The sequence below is a fragment of the Haliaeetus leucocephalus genome, unplaced genomic scaffold, assembly GCF_000737465.1.
Source record: "Haliaeetus leucocephalus isolate CR32 unplaced genomic scaffold, Haliaeetus_leucocephalus-4.0 Scaffold339, whole genome shotgun sequence".
NCBI classification, from domain to species: domain Eukaryota; kingdom Metazoa; phylum Chordata; class Aves; order Accipitriformes; family Accipitridae; genus Haliaeetus; species Haliaeetus leucocephalus.
The window spans coordinates 14729244-14754410 of NW_010972775.1; the positions used below are offsets into that span (position 1 = coordinate 14729244).

The 25167-nt window shown below is 42.0% G+C and overlaps 1 protein-coding gene across 2 annotated transcripts; it reads left to right on the plus strand.

Annotated features, from left to right (window-relative positions):
- The first annotated feature begins 361 nt into the window (after positions 1–361).
- Positions 362–24250, plus strand: MTHFS (5,10-methenyltetrahydrofolate synthetase (5-formyltetrahydrofolate cyclo-ligase)). 2 transcript variants are annotated; one of them, XM_010571955.1, is made up of 4 exons: positions 460–546; positions 2933–3042; positions 3590–3854; positions 23024–24250. In XM_010571955.1, exons 3-4 carry the CDS (start codon positions 3644–3646, stop codon positions 23245–23247), a joined length of 435 nt encoding a protein of 144 aa, XP_010570257.1. In that variant the 5' UTR covers positions 460–546; positions 2933–3042; positions 3590–3643; the 3' UTR covers positions 23248–24250. The 2 variants fall into 2 exon arrangements, with proteins under 2 accessions (XP_010570258.1, XP_010570257.1); XM_010571956.1 differs by lacking the exon at positions 2933–3042 and having other exon boundaries at positions 362–484.
- Positions 24251–25167: the final 917 nt, after the last annotated feature.

The following is a 25167-nucleotide window of genomic DNA, read 5'->3' on the forward strand; positions in this document are numbered from 1 at the left end:
GCTGCGGCAGCGGCTGCGGGCGCTGGGCGCGGCGGAGAAGCAGCGCCAGTCCCGCCTGCTGAGTCGCAAGGTGGGTGCGGGCCGCGGCCCTGCCGCCGCACGGCGGCTTCCAGGAAAAGCGGCCTGGGGGCGGGGGGGGGGGGGCCGAGGGGCCGACCCCGGCCCCGGTGCTGCGCGGGGAAGCCCGGCGGGGACTTTCCAGGCCCCGCCAGGGAGCGAAGCCGTGACTCAGGGGACTCGCCGGCTCCTCGGCCGCTCCCCCGGCCTTCCCGGCCCTGTGCGCCGAGCGGCGGGGGCGGGGGGTGAGCTCCGCCTCGGCCCCGGCCTTCCCGCCTCGTCACTCCCGGTTGGTGTCGGGGAGCGGGGCTGGTGGCTCCGGCGTGTGCCGCGAGTGCGAGGAGCGGGGCCAGCCGTCAGCAGGCTGAGGCGTGGGGTGCTTGTGGAACTGGAGGCGAAGCCTGTCACGGACTCGGTGGTCTTAAAGGTCTTTTCCAACCCGAGCGATTCTGTGAACCCCAAAGCAGCGGGGTTTCTCCTGGGTTCGTGGTGGGTGTTCACCTCACGATGTTTCACATCGGGCTAGCTTTATGGCCAGCTCCTAGCAATGCATATAAAAATGCAGCGACTGTCTCGATTTGGCCTCTTGTTTAACTGGCTGTCGTTTCCCTTCTGTATCTTTCAGTGGTATTTCTTCCATGCGGTTTTATTTCTAACGTAATTTTTCTACCTTAAAAGACACCAAGCAGGGTTTACCTAACTGGTATCCTAGCACAGCATGATACCGGCATGTACTTTTGAAATGTCCTGTTTGCGTTTGGATTACAAAGTTTCTATATAGATGTATTTTATCATTTTAATAAACACAATAAAATTTTATTTTGCAGTCACTGCATGTAATAGAGCACAGTCCTCATTTTTTTTGCAGCACCAGCGGGTGCTTCTAGATGATGTACATTTATATTGTTATTTGCCTGGCAGAGGATCTCAAATCATTTCATGGACTTCACTTAATACTAATGTATAGCCACTTCATGAGTGGGACGTGGCAGAACACAAACTTTAGGTCACAGGAAGTTTAACTGGAACTCATGTAACCTTTTTTCCATTGGGAGTGCTTTTTTAAAAAAAAATGTATGTAATGCCCTACTATCATGATAATGCATTTTAGTAACCACACATCCTAGACTTGAATCTTTCAATTTTCAGAAAATGCCGGCATGCATCCTCTTGTAACAGGCAGAGTCCTCTGCCAACTGTATAAGCACCTAGCCCATGTAGTACCGAATTTTTAGGAGCCCTCAGCCTTTGTCTAGCTGCTGCTGATAAACTCAGCAACAGAGCACTCATTTCTGCTAGTGAGAGCACACTAAAAGATGTAGCTTTTGTTTTGCTTAAAAGAAGGCATCAGGAAATAGGACATATAAATTGATGTTATCTTGCCATTTTAATAATCTGACACAAATGGAAAATTATGAGCTCACTTGAGACAGAGTGGCATTGCGCAAGTGGCAGAAAACAGCTTCCTTACAGGAGGGCAATACAGCAGACAGGAAATTTTTGAAAATGCTGAGAAAATATTTGGAACAATATAAGGCCGAAAATGTAGCTTTATAACATATATCAGTGCTTGCAGCTCATGAAAGTGAGTAGGTTATTTTATAACACCTGAACAATATCTTTAGTTGTAAAGTCTCATCTCAAAATGATATTTAAATTCAAAGTGAAATAGCTTCACAGGCTGACCGAGGCATCAGTATTTAATTAGCTTATGGATGATTAGTCTTTTTTAATGTTTATGTTCATGATTAAAGTCATGCTGTTTGCATGCTCTGATTCTGCAAAAATAGCCATAAGCTGGTGAAAAAAGGGCAGATAATATTTTTTAAGTGTGGAAATTTTTTCACTCTTCTCAGAAACTGCTCCGAGTCATATAGCAGCTTTATCTTCACAGTTCTGAAAACATCCGAAATTGTGTCTTCCTGCTAGCATGTGGTTTTTACATCTTCAACCTCATTTTTTTCTGTACGGCATAATCGATGTGTTACTGGGCACGTTGGAGCAGATCAGACCTGTGTGGTGCCCACAGCACACAGCACCGCTTTGAAAGAGGAGAGTTTTGTGTCTCGGTTTCTCTCTTCTCCAAACCCGTGATAAGATTCAGCTCTGGAGGCCATCAGCAACATGAATCACAGGCATTGTCTGGAGTCTGCAATTTGACTAAATAGTCCGTTCTTTCAAACAAAAGCTACCGTGGAAATCCTGTTGTTTAAGAGCCTAATCACTTAGTTGGAAAAATCCATGTGTGAGGTTGAGCAAATTACAAAAGGAAGTAAAATATGGTTTTGAATTGTTAAGTCATTTCTATGGCCAAGCAACACATTACCTAATTTGGTCTGGAGTGGTTTTGTTTTGTTTTTTTTTCTTTCCCTTACAAAAATATATCCATCTTGTGAATATTTCACCTGGGCTTTTAACTGCTGTGCTGGAAAGAAAGAAAAAAAAGGAGTGAGAACCATATCTCAACTTAGATAGGGGCATTTATCTCTCAGAACCGGGACAGGGCAAAGGCTAAAGCTCAGAAGAGCAAGTTACCCTGCAGTTATGCAAACACAGAGCAGAGGATTTGGTGCTCTCTGTTCTGCAGATAAGCAGAGTTTCTCAATTGTCTGATATTTTTGACAGATTTTTGCAAGTGCGTAGAATAAGAATAAATCACATTTAAATGAGAAGGGACACATTTGTATTTGTTTTGTCCAGATGTAAGTAACAAAATATGTAAGGTACTAGAGAAAGAGAAGACAAATTTTTAAAAACCTTCTCTCAAATTTTAATGTGGAATTCAATCTGGAATGGGGCAGAGACATAGTGAGGCATGAATCTGCTAACACTTTTTCACCATATAAGCATTTTTTATTTTCCTTCCTATATTCAGTCTTTTATAAGCCCAGCACAGCAAACCTCATGAAAATCAAAAAATGGGAAGGCCATCTTTCCTTCAAGCTCTGAAAAATGTGCAGTAATAAGATCACCTATTAGAAGCAGGTAATGTTTGAAGTCATATATCTGAACTTGCTGTAGGGAAGGCGTTTCAGGTTAAAAAAAGAGAGGGACCTCGTCTTGGAAGACTTTGTGCTCTGCAGTTATCTGATGCTAATTTTCTTTTGAGTTATTATCACTGATGCGCTTCTCATTCTACCTAGGCCTGGATGAGAGATGCAGCATGTAAAAAGGGTGAAAGAAAAGGAGTGCAAAAACCTCGTGTTTCTCCAGGGATGTTGGGCATTTGAGGATGCCTGCACTATATAGCACAAACGTTTAAAGGATCAGGAGATTGTCTCCAGAATTGTTTTTTGCTGGCCCAAACCTGTTACAATGTTTTGTTTACTAGGTGCAAAAATTTGCCTATTTTGATTTCGCTGATGGTGTAAATGTTGGAGTAGGAAACAAAAGTCAGTTTATTCTCTCTATGATGCATGGTAGTTTGTATCTCTACCTTTTTCAATGGATGTTTTGCTCCAGCTGTGTGTTTAATTGAAGTTGATCTTTTAATAAACTTTTCATAAACTGATTGCATCAATTTCCCATGTAGGTGATTAGCCATCCCAAGTACCAAGAATCCAAAAGAATTGCAATCTTCCTGAGCATGCCAGATGAAATCCAGACAGAAGAAATCATTAAGGACATTTTTAAGCAAGGCAAAGAGTGTTTCATCCCACGTTACAAGCCTCACAGCAATCACATGGACATGCTGAAGTTATCATCAGCTGAAGACATTTCTTCACTTACTTTGACATCCTGGAATATTCTTCAGCCTAGTGATGATGACAGTGCAAGAGAGGAGGCTCTTGCTGGTGGTGAGTATTTTCTTCCTACATTGTGGGGTTGATGAGCAGGAGTAGCCTGGAGGCCAGTAGGAAATAACCTGATAGCAAGAGTGAAAAGAAATGTTACGCTTCGGTTTTATATGTTGTTGAGGTGCTTAAGTCAATGTAAGCAGACACTCCTTTCTCTTGCCTGTTTTTCTCCACCCTGTGCCACCCCTGTGATATGCCAGCAGGGCAGGAACAAGACTGCACAGTTGATCCAGCTGAAGGAAACTCAACCCTCCATATAAATCAGCTTCTTGGTCCAATTCATGGACATCATCAGTGCAGTCTCAGCAAGCATAATGTAGGGGCTTGTGAAGGAGGCAGGGCCTTGCCGGGAGTGGCTTCAGCTGCCATTGAAAGACATGGGGATTCACAGTTTTAGGATGCACTCTGAAAACTTTAGTTTGCACTGTCCGAAAGGTAGGGAACTTTCCAGGTGATGCCTGTAGGCTGACATGAGAATTTTCTGAAATCTTTGATCCCGCAAATTGTATTACGTGGTGAATCACAGTGCTGATATGGAGCCTGCCCATGCAGAACAGCTCTCTGGACTGAGACCTCAGGCTGAAAATAAAAGGACTTTCTTGTAGGCCTGGATGAATATTGCAAAGTCTTTTCCATCACTATTCTCCCACATTTTTATTGTTATCTTATAATGCTGTCTCAGTCACTGGATTCTTCATAAGGCTGAAAAGTTAAAAGTTTGTTTAGATCTAGCTAGTGGCATGTGTGTTTTGATCCCCAAACAACCTCTCTCTTTCTTAACCTAAAATTCCCAACTTCTACAAACTCGTAAACAAACTTACTTTTTCTTTGTCTACATTCATTATTTGCATTCTTTTTGTAAACACATGTCTTTCTGTAACATCTGCAGAAATGTTTAATGTTATTAATGGAAAACTCATCTTGAACTCACGCTTGAAACCTCAGTCTGGGAAAATTTTCTCTGGGTGGAAATTCACCATGCAGACAGCTTCCACACCTCACAGACTTACCAGCTTTTTAATGCTTGATAAAGGAACATAACATTTATATGACCCTGGTTGGTTGAACTTGGGTTTGTATTTGCTTTGAGATGCCAACGTACTCTCCCAGAACACTTCACTGTGTTTGTTTCTCTTTTATTTTCGATCTCTACCTCTTTCCTAATTCAGAACCCTTTCTGTGTGCACATTTTAGCTAGCAAGGGATTTCACTGCTTCATACAATCATCTTCTTCACATTTAATATTTAGCACTGTTACTTGTTTTCCTAATTTTGGTCAAAATTTTGTGTATATTGATGGGATTTTGGGGCTTTTGAAGGTAACCCTTAAAATGTCCAGGGTTTTGTTGACTGAGCTTCGTTCAGGCACTCTGGACAAGCTTTTGTCCTACTGATAAGGTGCTGTTAATTGAATGTAACGGGTCTGTTGCAGACATCACAGAGTAGACACACAACAATTTTAGGTGCGATGGGAGCAAGGACTACCTGGTGTAGAGTGCACTGAGGTATACCTGCTGGTGACGACCCAGGTGCCAGGCAGTGAAGATGGGGCAAGGCAGTAGCAAGGTTTGGTACCTGGCTATTTCTGGAGCTGCTGTTCTGTTCTCTGCACCAGGGCATGGTTATAGGGAGAGAGCAATGCTAAATGAGCTACTGCAGTCTACAGAGAGATGCCAAGAGAGCAGTTGTAACAACTGGTATATGTCCATGTCAGACTCGTTCTCCCTGAAGCTCGATTTTAGTCGGTTTATACTCAGTAACTAAGGAATAATTCGGTTTGGATTGGAAGTCAGACCTTGGTCCTTTATCCTTGGACAGCTTTTGTAGATTAGAGAATAAGTTTAAGTTTTATTCACTATTGCATAATTAGATCCCCCCTCCCCTCCCCTCCAGTTTGTCCCTACAGAAACACACACTGCATCTCAATGTGTCTTTAAATTCCTTTTGCTGTATTTTTTGTGTCAGTTATTATATTTTTTGAACTTTGGTACATTTGTAGGAATGCAAATTGCCTTACTACTACATCCATCCTCCATTGTTGGAATTATGCATGGATGAAACATTTATCTCTGTGATGTTATCAAATACTGTGGTGATCTGAGGCATTTACATTGTTATAAGGAGATAACATGGTGTTACATTAGTAATGTTCCCATTGCTGGCATAAGTTGCTATGTAATTTCCAAGAAATACCCTGCAGGTATATAAATAAGTCATGTCATTTCTGAGTGTATTCATTTTGCATGACAAAAAGCTTAAATTCACACTGTCCTTAAAACTTCAGGCACGGTTATTGTGAAGGATAGCTCAAATATAAGACCAGGTATAATTTTTGCAGAGTTTCCCAGTCTTTGGCAGCACTCACAGGCAGTGCTGAATAGACATGAACCCCTCCTTTTGGAGACAGTCCTTTTTCTGTTGGATCAGGGTTTACCCATTTTCATCTTGGCAGTACACTACATTGCACCTTATTGGCATAAAAAAAGATCACTGCAGTTTGGTAGTAGGTCTGTCATCTTCTCTACTATGTATGGGTGACAGTAATTGTCATATGAAAAGTTGCTTTCTTTGGGCTAAATGGGCACAGTGACAGAAAGAACAAAGGTGGAAGAAGTTCAGATATTTTGTTTGGAGTAGGGGTGTATGTAGGTGCATGATGTGGTTCATTTCCAGCTATACCTGCTGAAGGATTTAGACAACTTCTGGAGCAAGCCAGTGGTAACCTTGTCTTAGGTACCAATTCCCATTTGTATCCTTGCCCTTCAGAAGTATAAATGTGCACTGGTATTGGGTTTTGCCCCAGGTAATACTTCTGGTGAGAGTTCAGACGGGTTGCAGTAATTGTTTACAGGAGTGTAGATAGCTTGCACAACTTTGGAAGGAGTAAATCAGATAAAACCATGTTCCCTGTTTGCTTTTTATCACAACTCCTACAGAAATTTAAAGGACATTTCCCCAGCAGCTCTAATTTCAATGTGGTTTAGGGAGGCGGTGTGATTCAGCGGGCTGGACATGGGTTTCCTCATTTGTAATGTTATTTATTATTACTTAAACCTGCTCTTAGAACTATGGGTGAAAAGCTAAGTTATACCTCTGAAAAAGAGATTCTTACTGGGACTCAAAAAAAAAAAAAAAAGGAAAAAAAGACTAGGTTGAGTATCTCCATATGGTAAAATTCTTGGAGGTGGCTTCTTTGAAGGGAGGCACGTGGCCAACTTTGCACTGAAGAATCTCAACCCGAAGTCTTGGACCTAAGCAAATATTATGCTTAAATGTTCACAACTAAACTGAACTACTGACTAGTAGTTGAAGGTGTACAATAAATTATAAACAACTTTTAAAACATTCACCTGGGTGGTGGGGAGAGGGGTTTTGGCCTAGGTATTTTTCTTGGGCTGAAAAATGAAGAGTTACTAGAAATTATGGCTCTGAATCTGCTTACTCTAATGGATTGTGAGGTGCTCTCCCAAGAAATGCAAGAAAATGGGATTATGTGTCCAAACTTAATTCAGCCTCTTTATCTGTGTAAATTCTGCCCCGGTCTTTAAGTACATTATTACATAGTCCTTGCCCATTGGATCTGGGCTCATTCAAAGATGAACCCAGATGGAATGATCTGGGCTTTTTGAAAGATGCAGAAGATGAACACTGCTTCCTGTTAATGAATGCTGCTAACAAGTATGCGCTCAGTCATTTGCTTTCTCTCTGTTCAAGTTAGAGCTGCAGGCCTTTTTTACCATGCATTATTCAAACCTTGGTATAGAGACTGAGGTCGTCATTTCTGTAGGGGATCTTCACCACTACAACATTCAATGACTTAAAGATATTCACTAGTATTTACAGATGGAGAAGCAGCAGAGGCTTGGGATCCTGGTTCCAGCCTGAGTTGTGCAGAGGAGCTGCCCCAGTGAACGCAAACTCTTTTGCTTGTTTTTCCAAACATTACAGTTTCTTCTCTGTTCCCTCCAAAATGATAATTTCCCAGACTTGTCTCGTCCTTGGGCTAGACCCCCTTTTCCAAGCTTTAATTTCTCTGCCACCATAATGCCCCTTTCCATCCTTCTGCTCTTTGCCCAGCCTAACTGAATCTCCCTCTCCAAGTGTCCTTCTCTGGCCTTTCTCTCCATATTCCTGTTTCCTCCTGCTCTCAGTCCTAGCTTGTCATTTCAGGGGCAGCTGGGCCAACATAAATAGCTTGCCCTTGCCAAAAGGGAGGAGATCATGTGCTTTGTCTTCTTTCACTTGTCCGCTCCCAGACATACAAGATTCACTGTCCCAATTTACTCATTTCCTTCCCCACTGTGCTGGCTTCTTTCTATTTTTCATTGGCTTAGAACTCCCTCTCTGTTACATAGTACTTTTTGTACTAAACAGTACAAAGTCATAGTTTTGTGATTGTTTCTTTTGGGCTGTGCCTGTAAATAAGCCTCTGCCCTCTCTCCTCCCCTTGGTCCCCACCCCTCCTCTCCTGCACCAGGACAGATGCCCCTGCAGCCATGTTGGGAGCTATACTGGGAACCACTCTTCGTTAGAAATAACCCAGCACCAATAAAAGGCTCTTCTCTCAGACAGGGCCACCACACAGGTTTGGACTGATGCTACTGAAGGGCTAGTAGGAACCTGGTGATGAGGGGTTGTGTAAGCGGGTGGCATGCCAAAAAAAAATCTTAGTGAAACTTCAGTCCTCATTTCCTTCCATGTTTCAGTTCCCAGTCTTGCCCCAGTCAGCGGGGCTAGGAGCAGCCACTGAAATGAAAGTCCTTTGGAGTCCTCGCAGTTGGGAGCAGGGCTGGCAGGAGGAGCTGAGCCTGCAGCTCTGTGTTCCGTCTTTGCAGCAATACTGGCTTAAGGGGTTTTCCCTCCTCATGTTTTCAGCGTGTTCCTGCCTCTCTGTGGTAAGCTGGATCAGCTTGCTACTCTGGATGAAGGGTATTTTCCTCCTTTCTTCTACCATGTTTTGGTTGGGATTTTTTTAACCTAGATGAGTGGATCCAGATTACCTGGTGGCCTTATCAGTGCAACATGTGTGGGGTGGGAATGAGTAGCCACAATGGAGGGAACATCCCCTGTAAACTGTCACTGACTCGTAGAGAGAGTTGTGGGGCCACCCATGCCGTTGTGACTCCAGCAATGGTGTGGAGAGGCCCAGTGCTCACTCTGACACATCTTTCCTAAGCCTGTGCAAATGACAGGTTTTCAAACGTTTACAACATTGTGTAAGCCCAGCTCAAATGGATTTGAACGGGGCTGAAGCAACATCGTTGACGCAGAGGGTACTATGAGCAAGATTTCAAGTTCTTGCCTCAAAGCATAGAGCAACAGAGCTTTCCCCATTGCTGTTTTTTGCTAGCTTTGTTCTTAGAAACAAGTGAACCATTTTGCCTGAAATAAAAGAAGTATAACCCCCCGCCTCAGTCTGGCATAAATACCCAAGCTGAAAAATGTCAGCACTTGAAAATATAGCATCTTGTATGTAATGGGGAATGCTGAATAATCTGCTACTACTCTACTAAAGCATAATGTATTTTTGCTCCCAGAAATGAATGTATTAAGAACGAGACTTGTAATTTGCAATTTAGCTTGGAGACTTCTGGCATTTTCAGTACTGGAAACTTTGGTGGCCTACCGATCACAGTATTTGTGTTGTACCTTCAAGATACTTAGTGAAATATTACTAGATAATCCATGCTTTAAATAACGGTATATTTATTATTAATAATAAGGAAAGATCCAGATTTCAAACAAAGTGAGGAAATATGTCTAGCAGCAACTTCTTGCAGCTTCATTTTCACATAACCTTTTGAATGTTGGCTTTTAAGGTTAGGGTAGTTACATCTTTCTGCCCTTACAAATTCCAGAACACTTTGAGACTTGCTGTAGCATAAATTACAACATGCTGGTAGCAGAAACAGCCAGGGACAGTTTATCTGTGTGGATCGTATTTGGTTTATAAGAGCTATTTATTGCCAGGAAGGGTGACCCTCTTGCAAGGAAAGTGCTGGCTACCTCTAGGCTACAGATCCAAGCAACCTCAGGTGGTTTGAAATTATTCTTGAGTGACCATTAGCCATATTTTAAACTTTGCCATTGGGATTTGCCCTGCAGAAACATTGTAGTCTGCAGAAGCTTTTTCACCTGTCTTTAAACTTCTGTTGTTTATTCATACATTCAAAGAGGCTGCATTTGCTGCCAGGACTGATGGCCTTGTGATGCCATCAGTATTCTTAGTTATTCCAAATTTTAGCACAGTTCTTCAGAAGTGTGACTGAAGTTGTGGCAATACAGTCTTAAGAGGAATAGGTTTAACTTACAGCTGCAAAATAAAATGGGATGTAAATAAAAAGATAATGGGTTGCCCCCCTCCCCCCCCAAAAAAGGTGTGCCAGAAATGGGAGGGTTTTGAAATATGAGGCGTGTTAGAGTTTAGAAATAAAAAACAGTGTGAGGAGAAAATGCTGTGCCTTGAAGCACAGGGAAGGTCTAATATGCTACTTCAGCTCCATTAGATGTTGTATAGCTGTACATGAAGGCATAATGGGACCATACAAAATGATGCTAATCATTCTGAAAAAAGATGTGTAGTAAATAATGCTCGGGGGTAACTGTGAATATTTAAATGAGATATATGCAGATTGGAATGTATCTGGAATAAATGAAATATGGGTATGTGAAAAGCAGGGATATTAAATATTACTGCTTAGGAAAAAAAAAAAACCCAGAATACCCCAAACAAGATTGTAAAGTGATTGAGGGTACTATTAGATTTTCTTTTCCTCTGGGAGACTTGATTAAAACTTACAGTACAAAATATGTCAAGGGATAGATTATAATTTAAAATCTTTTTACACTGGTCCTAAAAAAGAAAACCTGAGAGCATGGTATGAAACAAAATTGAAAATCAAGGCTTAGCTCTTAATGTAATTTATTTTTTAATGAAATGATTTAAAGTTTGGAATGAACTTCTGCTTGGAGACAATGAGCCATAGTATTTTGATATGCATAAGGAGAACAAATTCAGTGCAAGTGAGGCATTAACATTCTGGTGATGAGTTGTCTTGTAGAGAGAGGATGCTTCCTCTCACACAGTACAGGAGCACTGGACGTGCAATCCAGCATCATGTGTTTTTATAAGAGTCAGGAAATCTCACAACTTGTAGCGGTGTAGCAATAACTGAAATTTCTTCCTACCTCTGCAGCTGCAGTCCCCGGCTTATCCCCTTACAAACAGGTTCTGGTTTCTCTTTACCTGTGGGCATTTGGAGTGTTCCTCTAAGCATCTAATTATATTTGTATTAAGCCCTTGGCTCCGCTGCCTTCTGACAGCTGTGAGTTGTACTGGTTAGTTAGTTGTAATGTGAAATATTATGTTCCTTATTATGTTAATATCATATTATGTTCCTGTGATGTGTGAAATATTATGTTCCTTGTATTCATTTTAAATTTGCTGCTTTCAGTTCAAGTGCTACCTCATTCTTCTATGATAAGTAAATAAGGATGTTTGATTTACTTTCTTTTTATTATTAATTGTTTAGTTAAACCTGAATTATATCTATTGTATTTTTTTCTATCAAACTTTGTCCATTTACTTACTCTCATATAGAAGCTTTTCTAGATCTGTAAGAGTTCCAGCCGTTGCTCTTTCAACCTTTGCAATCCCTCTGATGTTATTTTGGAGAAAAGATACCTGAGAGAAAATTTTATGTCCAGGCAAAGACATACTGTGAAATGTATGCAGTGGCACTGTAGACATTAATTCTTTCTGTATACACCATAACACTGCTTTTCAAATCAGGTAACTGGGCACATCTTTTTCACTGGTTCCCACAGAGGTATCCCACAATGATGCATCATTACAAAAATGCTTGTTCCAGTATTAAAGATCCGTAAAATAATTTTTACATTATTCTGTCTAACATGTTCTGTAACAGGTAGAGCTAGGAAAATGCCTGCTTGGAAATAAAATATTTCAGGTGTTGGACCCAACTGTGGTAGCAACTGTTACCCTCAGGGTTTTTCTGCATCCTAGCCTTCAGTTGGAAGATGTGGGACTTCATCCCTGGCGCTGGGATTGCTCTTTCCTGCAGCTGGTGTCTGCCCTTCTCCTTGATGTCTGCACCAGCTTCCACAGCTCTCTGAAACAGCTTAATAACAATCAGCGCCCGATTTGCTAGGTGAACGCAGACACTTTTAGCTGAGCTTCTCCCGGTGCTTCTGTTCAGAAACAGGTGCGGCATGATTACAAAGAGTCTCTTTCTTTGAAAGGCTTTGAAAAAATGCTCTGTAATGCAGAAGTTGATGTGTTTATGTGGCATCGCTTTGTAATGCCCTTTGGTGTCCTTATGTCCTGAATTTCCTTGGTGCAGACTAAACCGTCAACACTGTATGGTTTAATTTTAATACCGCCTGTGCCAGGCTGTCCTGCAGTGAACCTGGAGGGCTGAGAGCTCTGGAACACTACAGCTTTTTGCTTTCATAAAGTTCATTAAGGCTTTAAAAGAGTGCTTTTCCTTGTAATCATCTGAAGTGTCACATCCATGTTTGCCTTCTTGCAGAAAACATTCTCTTTGCACTCAGCAAAACAACTAAAAAGATTACTTCTGCTATAATCAATTAAAGTTTAAAGAGAACTGAAAGCAACATAGGCAAGGGCTTTAAATTCACTGCAAGTGACTGTCAAGTGTTTTGTTTCAAAGAAGGCTAATTTTGCTACAGTGAGTGTGAAGAGTAGCATTGTCATTTTCTTCATACTGTTTCCTGGAGACAGGAGTCTCTGAAAAGCAAGTAAGAGGTTAGGTTCATTTCTGGAGTGTGGCATGAGTCTGTACAACAAACTCATATAGGGGAAATGCAAACATGCGAGTATCTTTGGCTGCGGTAATTAATCCGAACAGATATGTTTGTCTTCCTTTATTTTCATATTTGGAAAGGAAGAGCCAGCACCAAGCTCATCTCAGTGCCTTTGTGCATGTAATCTGGACAATACGGAGAACAGGAGAGGAAGCTTTTTCCTGCTGCCCACCTGTGTAGGGTGATGTGGATTGAACATGCGGTTTGGTGAGAGAGCTGAGCCCTGTTAGCACCCGGCTGGTGCCAGAAGGGGCAGTCCTGCTGCCTTTTTCTTGCTTCCAGCTCTGTGCTCCCCTCGTCCTCCCAGCCCTGGTGCCATCTCCAGTATTCACTGCTGAGCAGATTCAGCTCATGAATCTGGCAGAAGATTGCTACTTTTTTTTCTTTCTTTTTCCTAGGATTGGTTTTCTGCCAGTTTAGTGGGCTATTAAATTAGGTCAGCACTTTTTCAGCTACAAAAGATTTGTCTTCCTGGCACAGTTAATCCCCACTGTCTTTGTTGAGATTGAAAATACACTGTCATTTCCCCTGTACAGTGGGAAATTCCTTGGACCTGGCCAAGAGCCACTGACTTTCAGTGAGCAGGAGACTGATGCTGTTGTTTCACGGTGTAAGGATAGCTCCTGGTCTTCATGCTTGGCATCATAACTGGACTCATTTCCTGCTTGTGCTGGCTGTTGGGGATGTGAGATGGGAATCAGCTTTTGGGGTGTAGATGGAGGGCAAGTTCCTCTCCAGGAGTGACATGAAGTCCATTGCCGGCAGGTGTCAGTATTCCATATATTTACTATGGAGCGTTGGTGTCATTTAGGCTGTTTTCCCTATAATTAAAATCTCATCCAGGCATTGTACTCACTCACACTGGAGAACATGTTCTCCAGCCTAATGTTGCCCAAAAAATCAGGGGTTGGAGTGAGGGAGGTGGAGGATTTCGGGGACAGTTGGGATTTTTAAGCTGTGCAAGCTTAAAAAGATAGAAGAAAATCTTGTGATGGACGAAGCAGGATTTCTCAGCTGTTGTGATGTTAACAGGTCTGACACTAACAGTGAAGGTGCCATCACCTCCAAAACAGCTGACTGCATGTTCAGTAAACCCTGCCTGTAAGCATGCCTAATGTTCCTATCAAGTGGTGTAACTCCTTACAGCAGTCGGGTTTATGCGCTGATGAAGAATTTGATGCCTTAACTGTTCATATTTCACAAGTGGTTCTGCATATTTTACAATAGGCTGTATGGTGAGTGAGTCAAAGGGCATTGGAAATATTGATAGTGATGCATGATGTATTGAAAAAATCCCCAAATGATTCACTTCTGTCATATTTTGATTTTAAAATACCCAGACAGCAGCATGCAAAAGAGGACCAAGAGTGAAGAAATAAAGTAGTCCACATGCACATGTATCGAGTTGAAGTATTTAAATAAGTGCTCAGATAAACACTATGGGAAGTGTAGCTGATAAGATCTTAAAAGAATTTCATGTAAAAACACATAAAGATACACAAAGATTCTTGTATCTTAGGCTGCAGCAGTGTTATGACAATCCCGACAAACAGTTCAAGCACCAATGCCTTGTGAGTTTCTCTAAAGGAGCAGATTTGCAGTCAGCATTTGCTGATTTAACAAGACGTGTTGATGTGCTGTAAAGTGGCTCTAATGCCGTTTGTCCTCTCTTTGGAATTGCTCCTCGGTACATCTTGTTTCAAAGTATTTTGGTGGTTTAAAATCACAGGAGAACCCAGGTGCAAGCCTTTGAACCAAACATTTTTCAGCACCCTTGTTTTCCCAATCAAACTGTTCTAACTCTGCTCACATATCTGAATATCAGGAGCAGATAAGTCATTTTTCACAGACTGATAACTAAAGCATTTCTAAGCAATTATTTCCTTTACTCTGAATTTGCAAACCCAGACATTTTTGTAGGTGGCATTGAGTGATTACGGTTTATTTACAGGGCTTACACAGACTTGATGAATAATAGTGAAATAGAAAACTACTTGTTCAAATTTTCTTTTAGGTAGGCATTTGGCAAATTCTGAAAATGAGACACCGGACCTCAGCTGACTGTAAGTTAAACCTCAGGGGAAATGAGTGTGATGGTTATAACCTCGCAAAGTCTTGCCACACTGTGAAACCAGCTAGATTTGAACACCAGTCTTAGCCTTCCTTATACAGTAGCTTCCCTGATGACACACGAAAGGATATTTATTTGTGGAGCAGGATAGGTTTGTTCGTGCAGGGCTGACGTACTACAGTTGATGCTGTGCAGTACACTTAACCTTTCAAATGCATTGGCACTAAATTTGTAAGATTTTGTTTTAAATGAATTCAAAATAGAGGGTGTTTGCTTGGTCGCAGCTTAGTAGCACAGGAGCTGATCAAATAGCTTTATTAGTGTGTTTTGCAGGTTTAATAACGGGAGAGTGGCAGCCACTCGTTTGTTTTAAACCTGTACAACTGATAGCTATCATGTAGCTTCTTAGGGAGAAGTATAAATATTTTATTATGCTGTAGTTCAGAAGGGCAAGTGTGAACTGTAGAGACCAGTGTTTCATGCTGACACAAAGCACTGACATGGATGAGTAGACAGATAAACGCTGAGTTGCTCAGTGCTTGTTTGTAGATTCTGCTGATGGTTCTATTTTCTGCAAAATATTTTATTGAAGTAATAACAGAAGCTGTCTCGGTCATGCCAGTGGACCAATTACCTGGGGCGCATGGATTGCAGAGGAGATAGTCTGCTTGGCATCTATATGTATGTAAAAGGTAGATTGGTGGGTTATGGGTGTACGTAGATGTGGGTAAAAAGTTTTTAGAAGACAAAAGGACACAAAACCTTCCTGGTGCCTGCAATTCCCATACATAAATAGGAATGAAAGTAAAGCAAATGATTGCCCCTGGTGTTAAAAGCATTTCTCCCTGGATGAGGTGAGCATGAGCCTTGAGGGCCTCATGGTGTGCCCCATAGCAGGAGACCATGGATGGAGCCTGTGGGATTTGGATGTGATACTTCAATTTTTGATTCCTGTGCCTGTCTAGTGCACGCTGGGTAAAAAGTGAGCATCTCTCTGGCTCTCCTTCTAAAGCAACATATGTCTATGAATAGTTAGAAAACAGTAAGTCCTGCTGAAGTGATGTGGTACTGCACAATTAAAGGTGTTCACACAGGGGAAACACCTGGAGGAAAAGCTATTCACTGTGGTTTAAAATGAGCTGGTTTTTCAATCTAATATGAAACACAACTTTTAGTCCTGTTAGGTAACTGTTTGGGGTCATAAGGAGACTACAGAGTGAGCACTAGAGGAGGGCTGTTTATGAACAACCAATAGCAAATATCTACAAGAGAAAAGAATGGATTTTTCTCAAACTCATGTCAGTAACTCGGAATATTTTTCATGTAGTTCCCAATATTAGTGCAGAGGGGGAGTCAGTGGGGCAATGCTGATTTACAGTAACTGAGGATCTGATTCTTTGTGTTGTACCTTGGGTTTCCAAGGAGATGAGAATTCATGCTGAGCTTCTGATACTGATTTCCAAAGGCTGTATCATGTGAGCAAATAGGAACTATCGGATAAGAGTTTCCTTTCTGCTGAAGGGATTGCATTTGCATTTTAGCAGACTGGCTGGAGTAAAGTTAAGCAATGTAACTGCTTATATCTGAGATCCCCTTTGTTACTGGAAAAAGTCAGCATCACTATTTTTGGTTGAATGACTGTTTTTCAAATGCTTATTGATTGCAGCAAAGAGTAATGTTTTTGTCTCCTTGCTCATTTGACTGGGGATATAACAGTATCTGGCTTTTCCAGGGCTTACTTAGGATAAGGAATTGGTTTCCTCTGGAAGCAATCACAGCCCTTCCAGGAACCATACACCTTGGTAGGGTCTGGATTAGGCCTGCTGTGAACAGATCTAGCATTTCCCTTTTTGACCTTATACCAAGGCGAGTTTATAAAAGCAGAGATGCAGAGCTTGAAACCAAGAGCAGGTTTTTTCCAAAGGGCAGAAAACTTTTATCTGGAAGGAAATACTAAGCTGTTAATAACCTCAGTAGTGGTGTGAGGGACACCCCAGGCATTCTAGGGAGAAGGCTTTGCACTGGTCATAAAGGGGAAGGGATTTGTTTTGTTGCAGCATAATTGAAATATTTGCTTTTGTGGAGTTGTTTTCTCTGAGGTCTGGTGATTAACCCAGACCACAGTGTTAGGTGCTGTCTAAATACAGAACAAGATGATGATCTGTGCCCTATAGAGTATATGTTGAGAAGCTAGTACCTACCCAAGAGACCTAACTATGTTGATGCTGACAGTAGTTAAAGTTACAGTAACGACTCTGTCATTAATTAGAACTTTCTGAGTTATTCCAACTCATTGGCTCATTCCTTGCATGTCACCAAGACTGATACTTAAAATGTTAGGATCAAGTGATTGAGTTAATTTTTTCCTCTCTGCTGGGGTAGCAGCTAGAGAAGCAGCAGATGGTTACTGCACTCTTTTCATTCTGAAAAGTAAGGTTTTCCTGCAAAAGGGTTTGGTTTTTTTCTCCATTGTGGTCCTTGCTAGATCAGAAAAGGACCAAAGTAAGATTTCATTCCTTGTAAGTGAACAGCTTTCAAATATTTGTCAGCTCCGCAGAGGTTGTGCATAGATTGATTTGACATTGTTTATGGGCGTGCATAACACCATAAACATGCCTTTCCTTTAAACAGAAAGTTGTTCTTGTCCTGGTTCTTCTGGTCCTGCACCTTATGTAAACATTTACATCTGAGCAAAGAAGGGGAGTCCCTGACTACCACCACAGTGCAAGCTGTGCCTGCTGAAAAGCTTTTTCCTGCCCAAGGTACCAGCCTGGGAAGATCAAGCCATCCTTATGGTGATGGAGTAAATGATGCAAAAACTTCTGTGCTTCAGGGAGAAGCTCAAACTGCACAGCTGCTGCTGTGAGGAGCAGCAGCAGTGGCATACAGAGCTGATTGCTGTCGACCTCTTGGAGGCTTGAGCTCAGAAGGCATCTGTGCTGGGAGCATGATTTTTATGAGCACGTTGCCATTCTTTACAGGGACACAGGAGTTGCTGCAGGTCAGCCTTTGCCTCATCCTCTTGTAAGTGCTTTGGAGGCGAGGATCAAAAGAGTCCTAGCTCCCACTTTGGTGGGTCCCAGGGCCTTCACTGTGTCCACAAAGCAAGTGGCGGCGAGGGATGAGAAGGTGGGATGACAAAATATTTCAGTTTCATCTTCCATGAGGACTGTTTCATGGAAGGAGGAGGAGATGAGTGACCCCACACAGCTGGTGGCAGTGGGCTGGCGGAGCCCCGTCAAACCTGCGAGGAGAGGGGCCATGCTGGCTGTTCCTACTGAGGGAAGGACAAGTCCCCGGCAGTCTTTACATGACCTGTATCTGTGCAGTTTGATGGACTCTTCTGTAATTAACCATTGTCAAGAACACTTCTGAAAATGCTGGCTAGCATTTCAGATAGGAACATCAGATTAGGAGAAGAGAGGTAATGAGGTGCAAGGAGAAAATCCTTCCCTGGGGAACAAATCAAACCTGATATCATCATGAAGGGTAAAGAGAAATGTACTGCCGAACTGGGGAGATTCACCGCAGCTGCCTAGAGGAAGCGAAACCATGTATTCCTATTTAAAACACCAGAGAGGGGATGCTGATGTTTTGGTCTGCTGGTTAAGTCAGGGGACATGCAGCTTGCACACCTGCCTTTTGCTCGTAGTTTTGCCACACGTTTCCTGAGTCCTTGGGCAAGTCATTTCACTTCTCTGTGACATAAGGTACGTCTACATAGATGTTTGCGACTCAGTGCAAACAGAGTGTGCCTGTACACCCACATGGCAGGTTCTGAAGCTATGACTGTATCTACACTGCTAAATAACACAGGGCTAAGTGGCACAGACTAGTCCTGTCCACACTACACAGAACTTGGACTGTCTCTTCTTTTTTGGTGTCACACAATGCCTCTGTGGCCCCAAGGCAATGCTGGGGTTTTTTTCTCTTTTCCCCAGTTCATAGTGTCTTTAATAATATGAGGCCTTATGGCAGACCATCACAGCAGTATTTTTGTAGCATCAGTCTGAGGATTTGTATTGAATATTCTGGCATGTGGCAGGAAAACCTGTGTCTGGAGAAGCAAAAGCATTTTTGTTGGTGTAGGAGGAGTGCACAAAGTGGAAGGAGCCAAACCTGTACTCTTCTGTCTTTACTGCCCATGGGAATCCTGTCCCCTGGAGCAGTCGTGGGTGTCACTTGGACTGGCAGTGCCAGACAGTGTGCTGACAATTCAACAGTATTGACCACCTGTGATCCTGTAAATCAATTTGTTTTCTGGCTCTGCTGTATTTAGCAGTATAAATGAAACCTGTGTGGCCGTGTCAGCATGGCTGTATGCCCACATTGATAGATAAGTCAGGGTATATTACTTCACGCACGGTGCTACACAGTTGAAGGAGCTGTGGCCACAAGAGCTCATGTCATAGATACAGCAAGTATTAGGTGACTGTCATCATAATTGCTAACCTTACTGGGATACCCAGTAGCTTAATTAAGTGTATAAGAAGCACTGATATTCTCTACATAGAAGCTGGAGCAATACATTGTTGCTTGACACAGTGTTTTCAGCCTTTAGCAATTTGCAGACCACAAGCGAGTATTCCAGGAGAAGCACGAATTACCTATAGCAAAACCCTCCTGACTGTGAGTGTGCTTTCCTGGGCTCTTGGCATGTAGTCATAGGACCCTCGGGGATCCGAGAACCACCAGTTAATGACTATGGACATGTAGGGGACAGTGGACATTACAAGGAGAGGGATAGAAGTAGGTAGTGAATGTGAGATCTCTCTTAGCGTGTTTTATGAGGCACTAAAAACTGATTTGATGCCCAAATACCTGCTCTGTCTTCTCAGGGACAAGGATGCCATTTCACACAGCGGTCTGTGGGAGCAAGGGGAGTAGGATGTGAGAACAGAGCAAGCCTGCAGGGTGTCCTGAGTGGCAACCGGTGGTCCTGCAGGGCTGGAAGGGCCTGGGAGCATGAGGGCCCTGTGCCAAGAGGGGTAAGATGTTCTTACCCTCACCTGCCATCCTGTTGATGTACTCTCATTGCCGATAGTAATCTTATGTGTCTGCAATCTTGGTCTCATCTGTGTCTGCAATCTTGGTCTCATCTGTGTGTCACCTCTCATCCTGTGACAATTCTTCCCCCGTGCTGCCGCAGGCACCACAAGAGGTTTTGTTGCTCCCCAAGTTATGTGGCGGGGAAGCGTTTTCTCCATGCAGCTCTCTGCCATTCATTCTAGATCCCGGGGCAGGATTTGGGGCTAATGCTGTTTGAACTGCCTTCGGGCTCTGTGTCATTTTTCTACCAAAAGTCTTGCTTGGCATTTTACTTAAATCTTGTGCAGTGTGAGTTGCATAGATCTCAGACAGCGTGTTGTGAGTCAGAGCAAAGGCAGTATTGCAGTGCTCCAGCAGAAGGAAAATACAAGGGTAACTATTACAGTATTTCCAGCATAATTTTTCATATTGAAACTTGCACAAGCTTGTTTGAGTTATTTGGCATAAAAAAATCCGTGATTATAGAGGAGCTGACTCATTAAAACAGTCTGTTTCTCCAGAGAACCCAGAAGAAAACACAGTGCTTTAATACATCTAAGTTCACTCGAGTGTGCCTGGTGCTATCAGTTAAACTACATAGAAAATATATTTCTTCCCTGCACTGTTCCTGCCAATTCCCTCTTTCCTTAGTCCTTCCCCTGACTTGTTGTCTTCCTGTCTGTAATACAAATGTAAGGAGAAATGGCACCTTTTTACTCTGCAGATTTGCCCCTTGTGTGCAATCTTACCTGCCAGCAGTAGTGTCTGCAAATGTTTCCTGCTTTTTGACATGAGAGTCACATGGAGTGAAAACAGTTAAAAAGAAGTGTGTAAGGCAGAGTGTATTTCTTTCTGTGCATCATTAGTGTTTGGTACATACTGGTTTCTGGGCCACCTGAATACCTATGCAAAGCTGATGTAAAGCAAATTATGGAGAGGATAACTAGTAAGCCCAGGAGTAACTTGGGGAGGATTTGACCTGCTGAATCTATTACTGACCGTGTTAAAGGGAAGATGATCAGCTGTTTTCTAGGTCCTAGTTCATAGGCCTGACAGTTGGCAAATATGAATTTTTGCAAGCTGAGGAGATGTGACATGCTATGTCTACCATGATGTACATGGTGATACCATAAAAATGGCATCTCTTTTCAGGTGAGACCGTACTTCTGCCCTCATGCCTCTTTTCCTCTTTGTTTGCCATTTGCCATTTGTGTGTCCTATGAGTCAAAAGTTGACTGCAGTGTGGTAAAACACTCAGACTCCTTTTCATTTCAACCAGTAATATTCTGTGGTCTGCCCTTTGGCTAATTCCCTCCTCTTACTCCTCTGACCTCTTTAAAAAAGCCTTGCTTCTTAACTGTATGATGCCGGATTTGCAAGACTGATCTTCTCTAAGCATTTCACACTGTGTTGCCTTGCATATTTTATATCAGTGTTTTAATTAAGTCATCAGGTCATAATGGATGAGTGTTCACATCAGTGACTTTTCTCTGAATGATGAACAATGGAAGGAAATCTCCAGGAACCTGGGAAGTGAGTGCAAATGAGTTGGTCTTATGTGAACTTTTAACATGCTTTTCCAGGCTGAGTTTGGAGTTGATACGTGATCTCCAATGGGATCCCCTGGAAACTGAAAAACTCTGCTTAGCTCTGGCTTTTCCAGTACATGCTCCCACACATCTCCTTGAACGTTGGGCATTATTCCTCAGCTAGATGTAGTGAGAGCAGCTCAATCCAAAATGACAGGAGAGAGTAGCTTTGGACATAGGAAAAGCAGAAAAACACCTGATGCATCCTAGCCCTGGTGAAGGAGCAGAAGCTAGTTATAGAAAAGCTGCTCAAGGCTAAGTACCGTTCCTGTAACAAGGAAGAAGCAGTGGAATGAGACACAGTATTTGTCTCTTTCCAGACTCAGGTCAGCTGTGTTTTAGTCTGTGCTGGCTTTCCACTACCATTCCTGCGCTTCTCTCCTTAAGCGTCTGTCTGCTACAGCACCAACTAATGAAACTTTCTTTGCATTGTGAAACTAGTAAGTGGGATGTTCCTGCGTTCAGCAGTCCGTTCCAGGCCAGCCAAACTTATTTGCTTAGAGGGTGTCCTTGCAAGACTTCTCACACTAAACAAACAAGCCTTGCATAAGTAATGGAAATCTGCACACTGGCTGCCTCCATGCCTGGTGGTCGCTCAGCATGGCAGCCAGTTTCTTTTGCCCACCTGGCAGTGATGTGAATCAACTCCTGAAACAAGTGGGCAGCCAAGTGTAAATTGTAGTTGGCTACCTGGCATGATGCCGATCCAAATCCATTTGCAGACTATGAACAAAGCAAGAAAAAAAGGGCTTAGCTGATCTTGCCTTTTTATCAGGATCTGGTTGGTGGGGTCTTTTGTCAGGGTTTCAGCAGCCAGTTGGGTCTGTTTTGTCCAGGTGATTGGCAGCTTACGCAGCTTGTTTCAGTTTTTTAACTGATTTTGAGTTCTAATCAAGTGCAATCTCAGAAGAGTCTTGGGGACCCCATACATCCCTCCAGAAGGAGGGATATTCAGAGCAGGCAAGCAGAATGCCTGTGTGTGCTGCTGGAGCAACAGTGAAAATTGCTGGAGGCTCAGGAAGAAAGTTCTTTGGGAGAAGAGGAATGTGACATCATGAAGAGACAAGCCTTCAAATCTTGATCTTGATAAGAGGGCAAATAACCACTTTCAGAATATATTGTATTCAAAGCTCTTTAGTTTTGGGAGGTTGAGTGAAGGTTCATGATGTCTTACAGTTGTGTCAAGATGTTCTGTCTCTCTTTTACACGTCTTCTTTTCATTCTTTTTTTCCTTTCTGTTTTTGTGGCTGATGTTGAAGTTCATTTGATTTTCTGATTCCTCCTGCCTTTAATTTCCCTGAGTTCAGTCTCTGCCTGGATTTAGAGTCATAATCATTAGTATTTGGAAGTGTGGGGTTAAAATGATAAAATAAATTTGTTATAATGTAGGTTTTTTTCCTTCTAGCTTTTCACGGTCTAATTATTTTGCAGCTGATCTAGTATGCAATTGATTAGATGAAAATGTAAATTTACAGGTTTAGCATTCAAAGTATTTTTTATCAGATCAAAGAGAGGGAAGCATTTTGCAAAACACAAAGCTTGCATTTTTGCAAATGTCTGAAGTTATGTGGATATAGTCAAGCCATCAGGAAATCCACAGTGCATCCACTAATGTTTATTTCATTTTTCTACAGGAGGTCTTGACCTTATCTTCATGCCAGGCCTTGGGTTTGACAAAAAAGGCAACAGATTGGGAAGAGGGAAAGGATATTATGATACCTATCTTGAAAGATGTATGAAACATGCCAGGGGAAAGCCTTACACAATTGCCTTGGCTTTTAGGGAACAGATTTGTGAATCAGTGCCTGTGGCAGAAAATGATGTCCAAATAGATGAAATCCTTTATGAAGATCACTGAAAGTATCTTGATACCAACCCACCTTCAAAGTGACCAACCAAAGACATCAGATCCATCAATCATGACTTTTTGGTAGTCATACATGATTTTGGAAGCAATAAAATACACTATTTGTGTTTGAACAAAAAAACCCGAGCAGTGTAAATGTGGTAATAGTAGTGAGGATTGCATTGATTTGCTTTTAATTAGCAAATAGCTGGTGTGAATTCTTATTCTAGAATCAATAGAGACGAGAATGTGTGACTTCATTATGGTAAGGACCATTTCTTCTCATCGTAGTTTTGAGAAACAAGCTACTTGATACTTAACAGTTTTATTAAAAGTGAACTGTGTACTAATGACAGTTCTTGATTCATTCTGGAATTAGATACTTGTTATAGTGAAAGTTCGTAGTACTTAAATATTATGTGCATCCATGAGCAAAACAAGAAACTGCCAGATAAGTCCTATAGTAACTGGGCAAAAAATGGTGATTGGAAAAAAGCCTTAATGGATTTTCGTGTATACAATAATTTTGACTGTTTACTTGGCTCCTTGAAGTTGTCTTAAAATAAAGGGAGTATCTGTAATAAAAAAAGGTTCATGTCTGTAGCTTTGGTATACGGTTCTTTCCTTTATCTGAATACAAGATTGTAATGTAGTCTAAAATGCGGTCAGTGAGTTCTCCAACTGGAGGAAAACAGCTCTTTTTTTGTAAAATAATATTAAAAATTACTTTAAGTTCTATAATTTTGTACATGGGCCATTCATAATGTCCAAAAGTATTGTGTGATGTATGAGTCCTATGTTAAAGAGATGCTAAGAATTGCAGAGAGCAGGTTTTATGGATTGAGTAAGTTTTTGGACGGAAGGTTGTTTGTTCTCCAGTTCTCCAGACCATCCTGGAAATCAGGAACAAGATAGTGATTCTACCTCTGAAAAAACTCGCTATCTGGAGATAGCGAGTTTTCCTCTGCACGCTGTCCTCATCATAATAGGACACAATATTTCCAGTCAGGATCAATCAAACTGTCAAAATTCTGTGTTCTTTCTTCAGTGCAACTTCACTTTTTCTGTAAATGTTTAACTCCTCCTTTAATCAATAAATCAGTGCATTTATTTTCACCAAACTACTCTGTGTCATCATTAAAAAATCCATGAATTCTCAAGGACCAGCTGCAGAGCAGAATGACCTTAAGACTTCCTCAACAATAACTGCTTTTGTGAACAAAACCATGCCTACAGTACGTATGAACCTTTTCATCTCAGAATCCTTGTATTCAGTTTTATTTCCATTTTGCTAATACAGTAACTAATTAAACCCTCTTGCTCTGGGGTGAACATAAGCTTAGCAACTCAGGTCTCTCTGGCCTGTGCTCCCTGGTGCTTCTCCATCCTGTGTTAACAAAGGTCCATCTGGCTGGGGTGAAGATACCTTCAGTATTGGCCTGCTGGGCTTTCCACCAGTGTGTGCAGAAAAGCTGCAACCTGAACAAGACAGCTTGTAGCAGTTTGCAGTATGGACTGTTTAGTAAAATTGTGGTGATCAGACTTGGCCTTCCATTGGTTCTTTATCAAACTATTTCATTCCACCAAATGAAAGACGCAAAGATGTGTTCATGTATCACAAAGGGCTGTGCAAGCAGAAGTTGAGATGACGCATGCGGTGGAGCGTCCTCCGGCTCCTCTCAGCTCTACAGTGCTGCCAGCTGTACTGCCTTGCAGGAGGGAGACAGACTCTTACAAGTCAAGACCTTTGGAGAATAAATATGATGAGAAAATCAGGCTGTTGTTTTTCACAATGTCTGTCCTGGCAGTATTTTAATCCCTTCTTCACTTCTGAACTTCTGTTGGCATATGGAGAGCAACAAATAAAAAGATGGGGGAGGCTTTGTGTGTGGCAGACCTATTTCTAGGTTTGTCTGCAAGGCTGTTTGAGTT

Bases quoted from the DNA above. Each gene is read 5' to 3' on its own strand.
- MTHFS (XM_010571956.1), top strand. From the start codon at position 3,644: ATGCCAGATGAAATCCAGACAGAAGAAATCATTAAGGACATTTTTAAG. The intron at 3,855-23,023 runs GTGAGTATTTTC...ATTTTTCTACAG, and splicing joins AGAGGAGGCTCTTGCTGGTG to GAGGTCTTGACCTTATCTTC.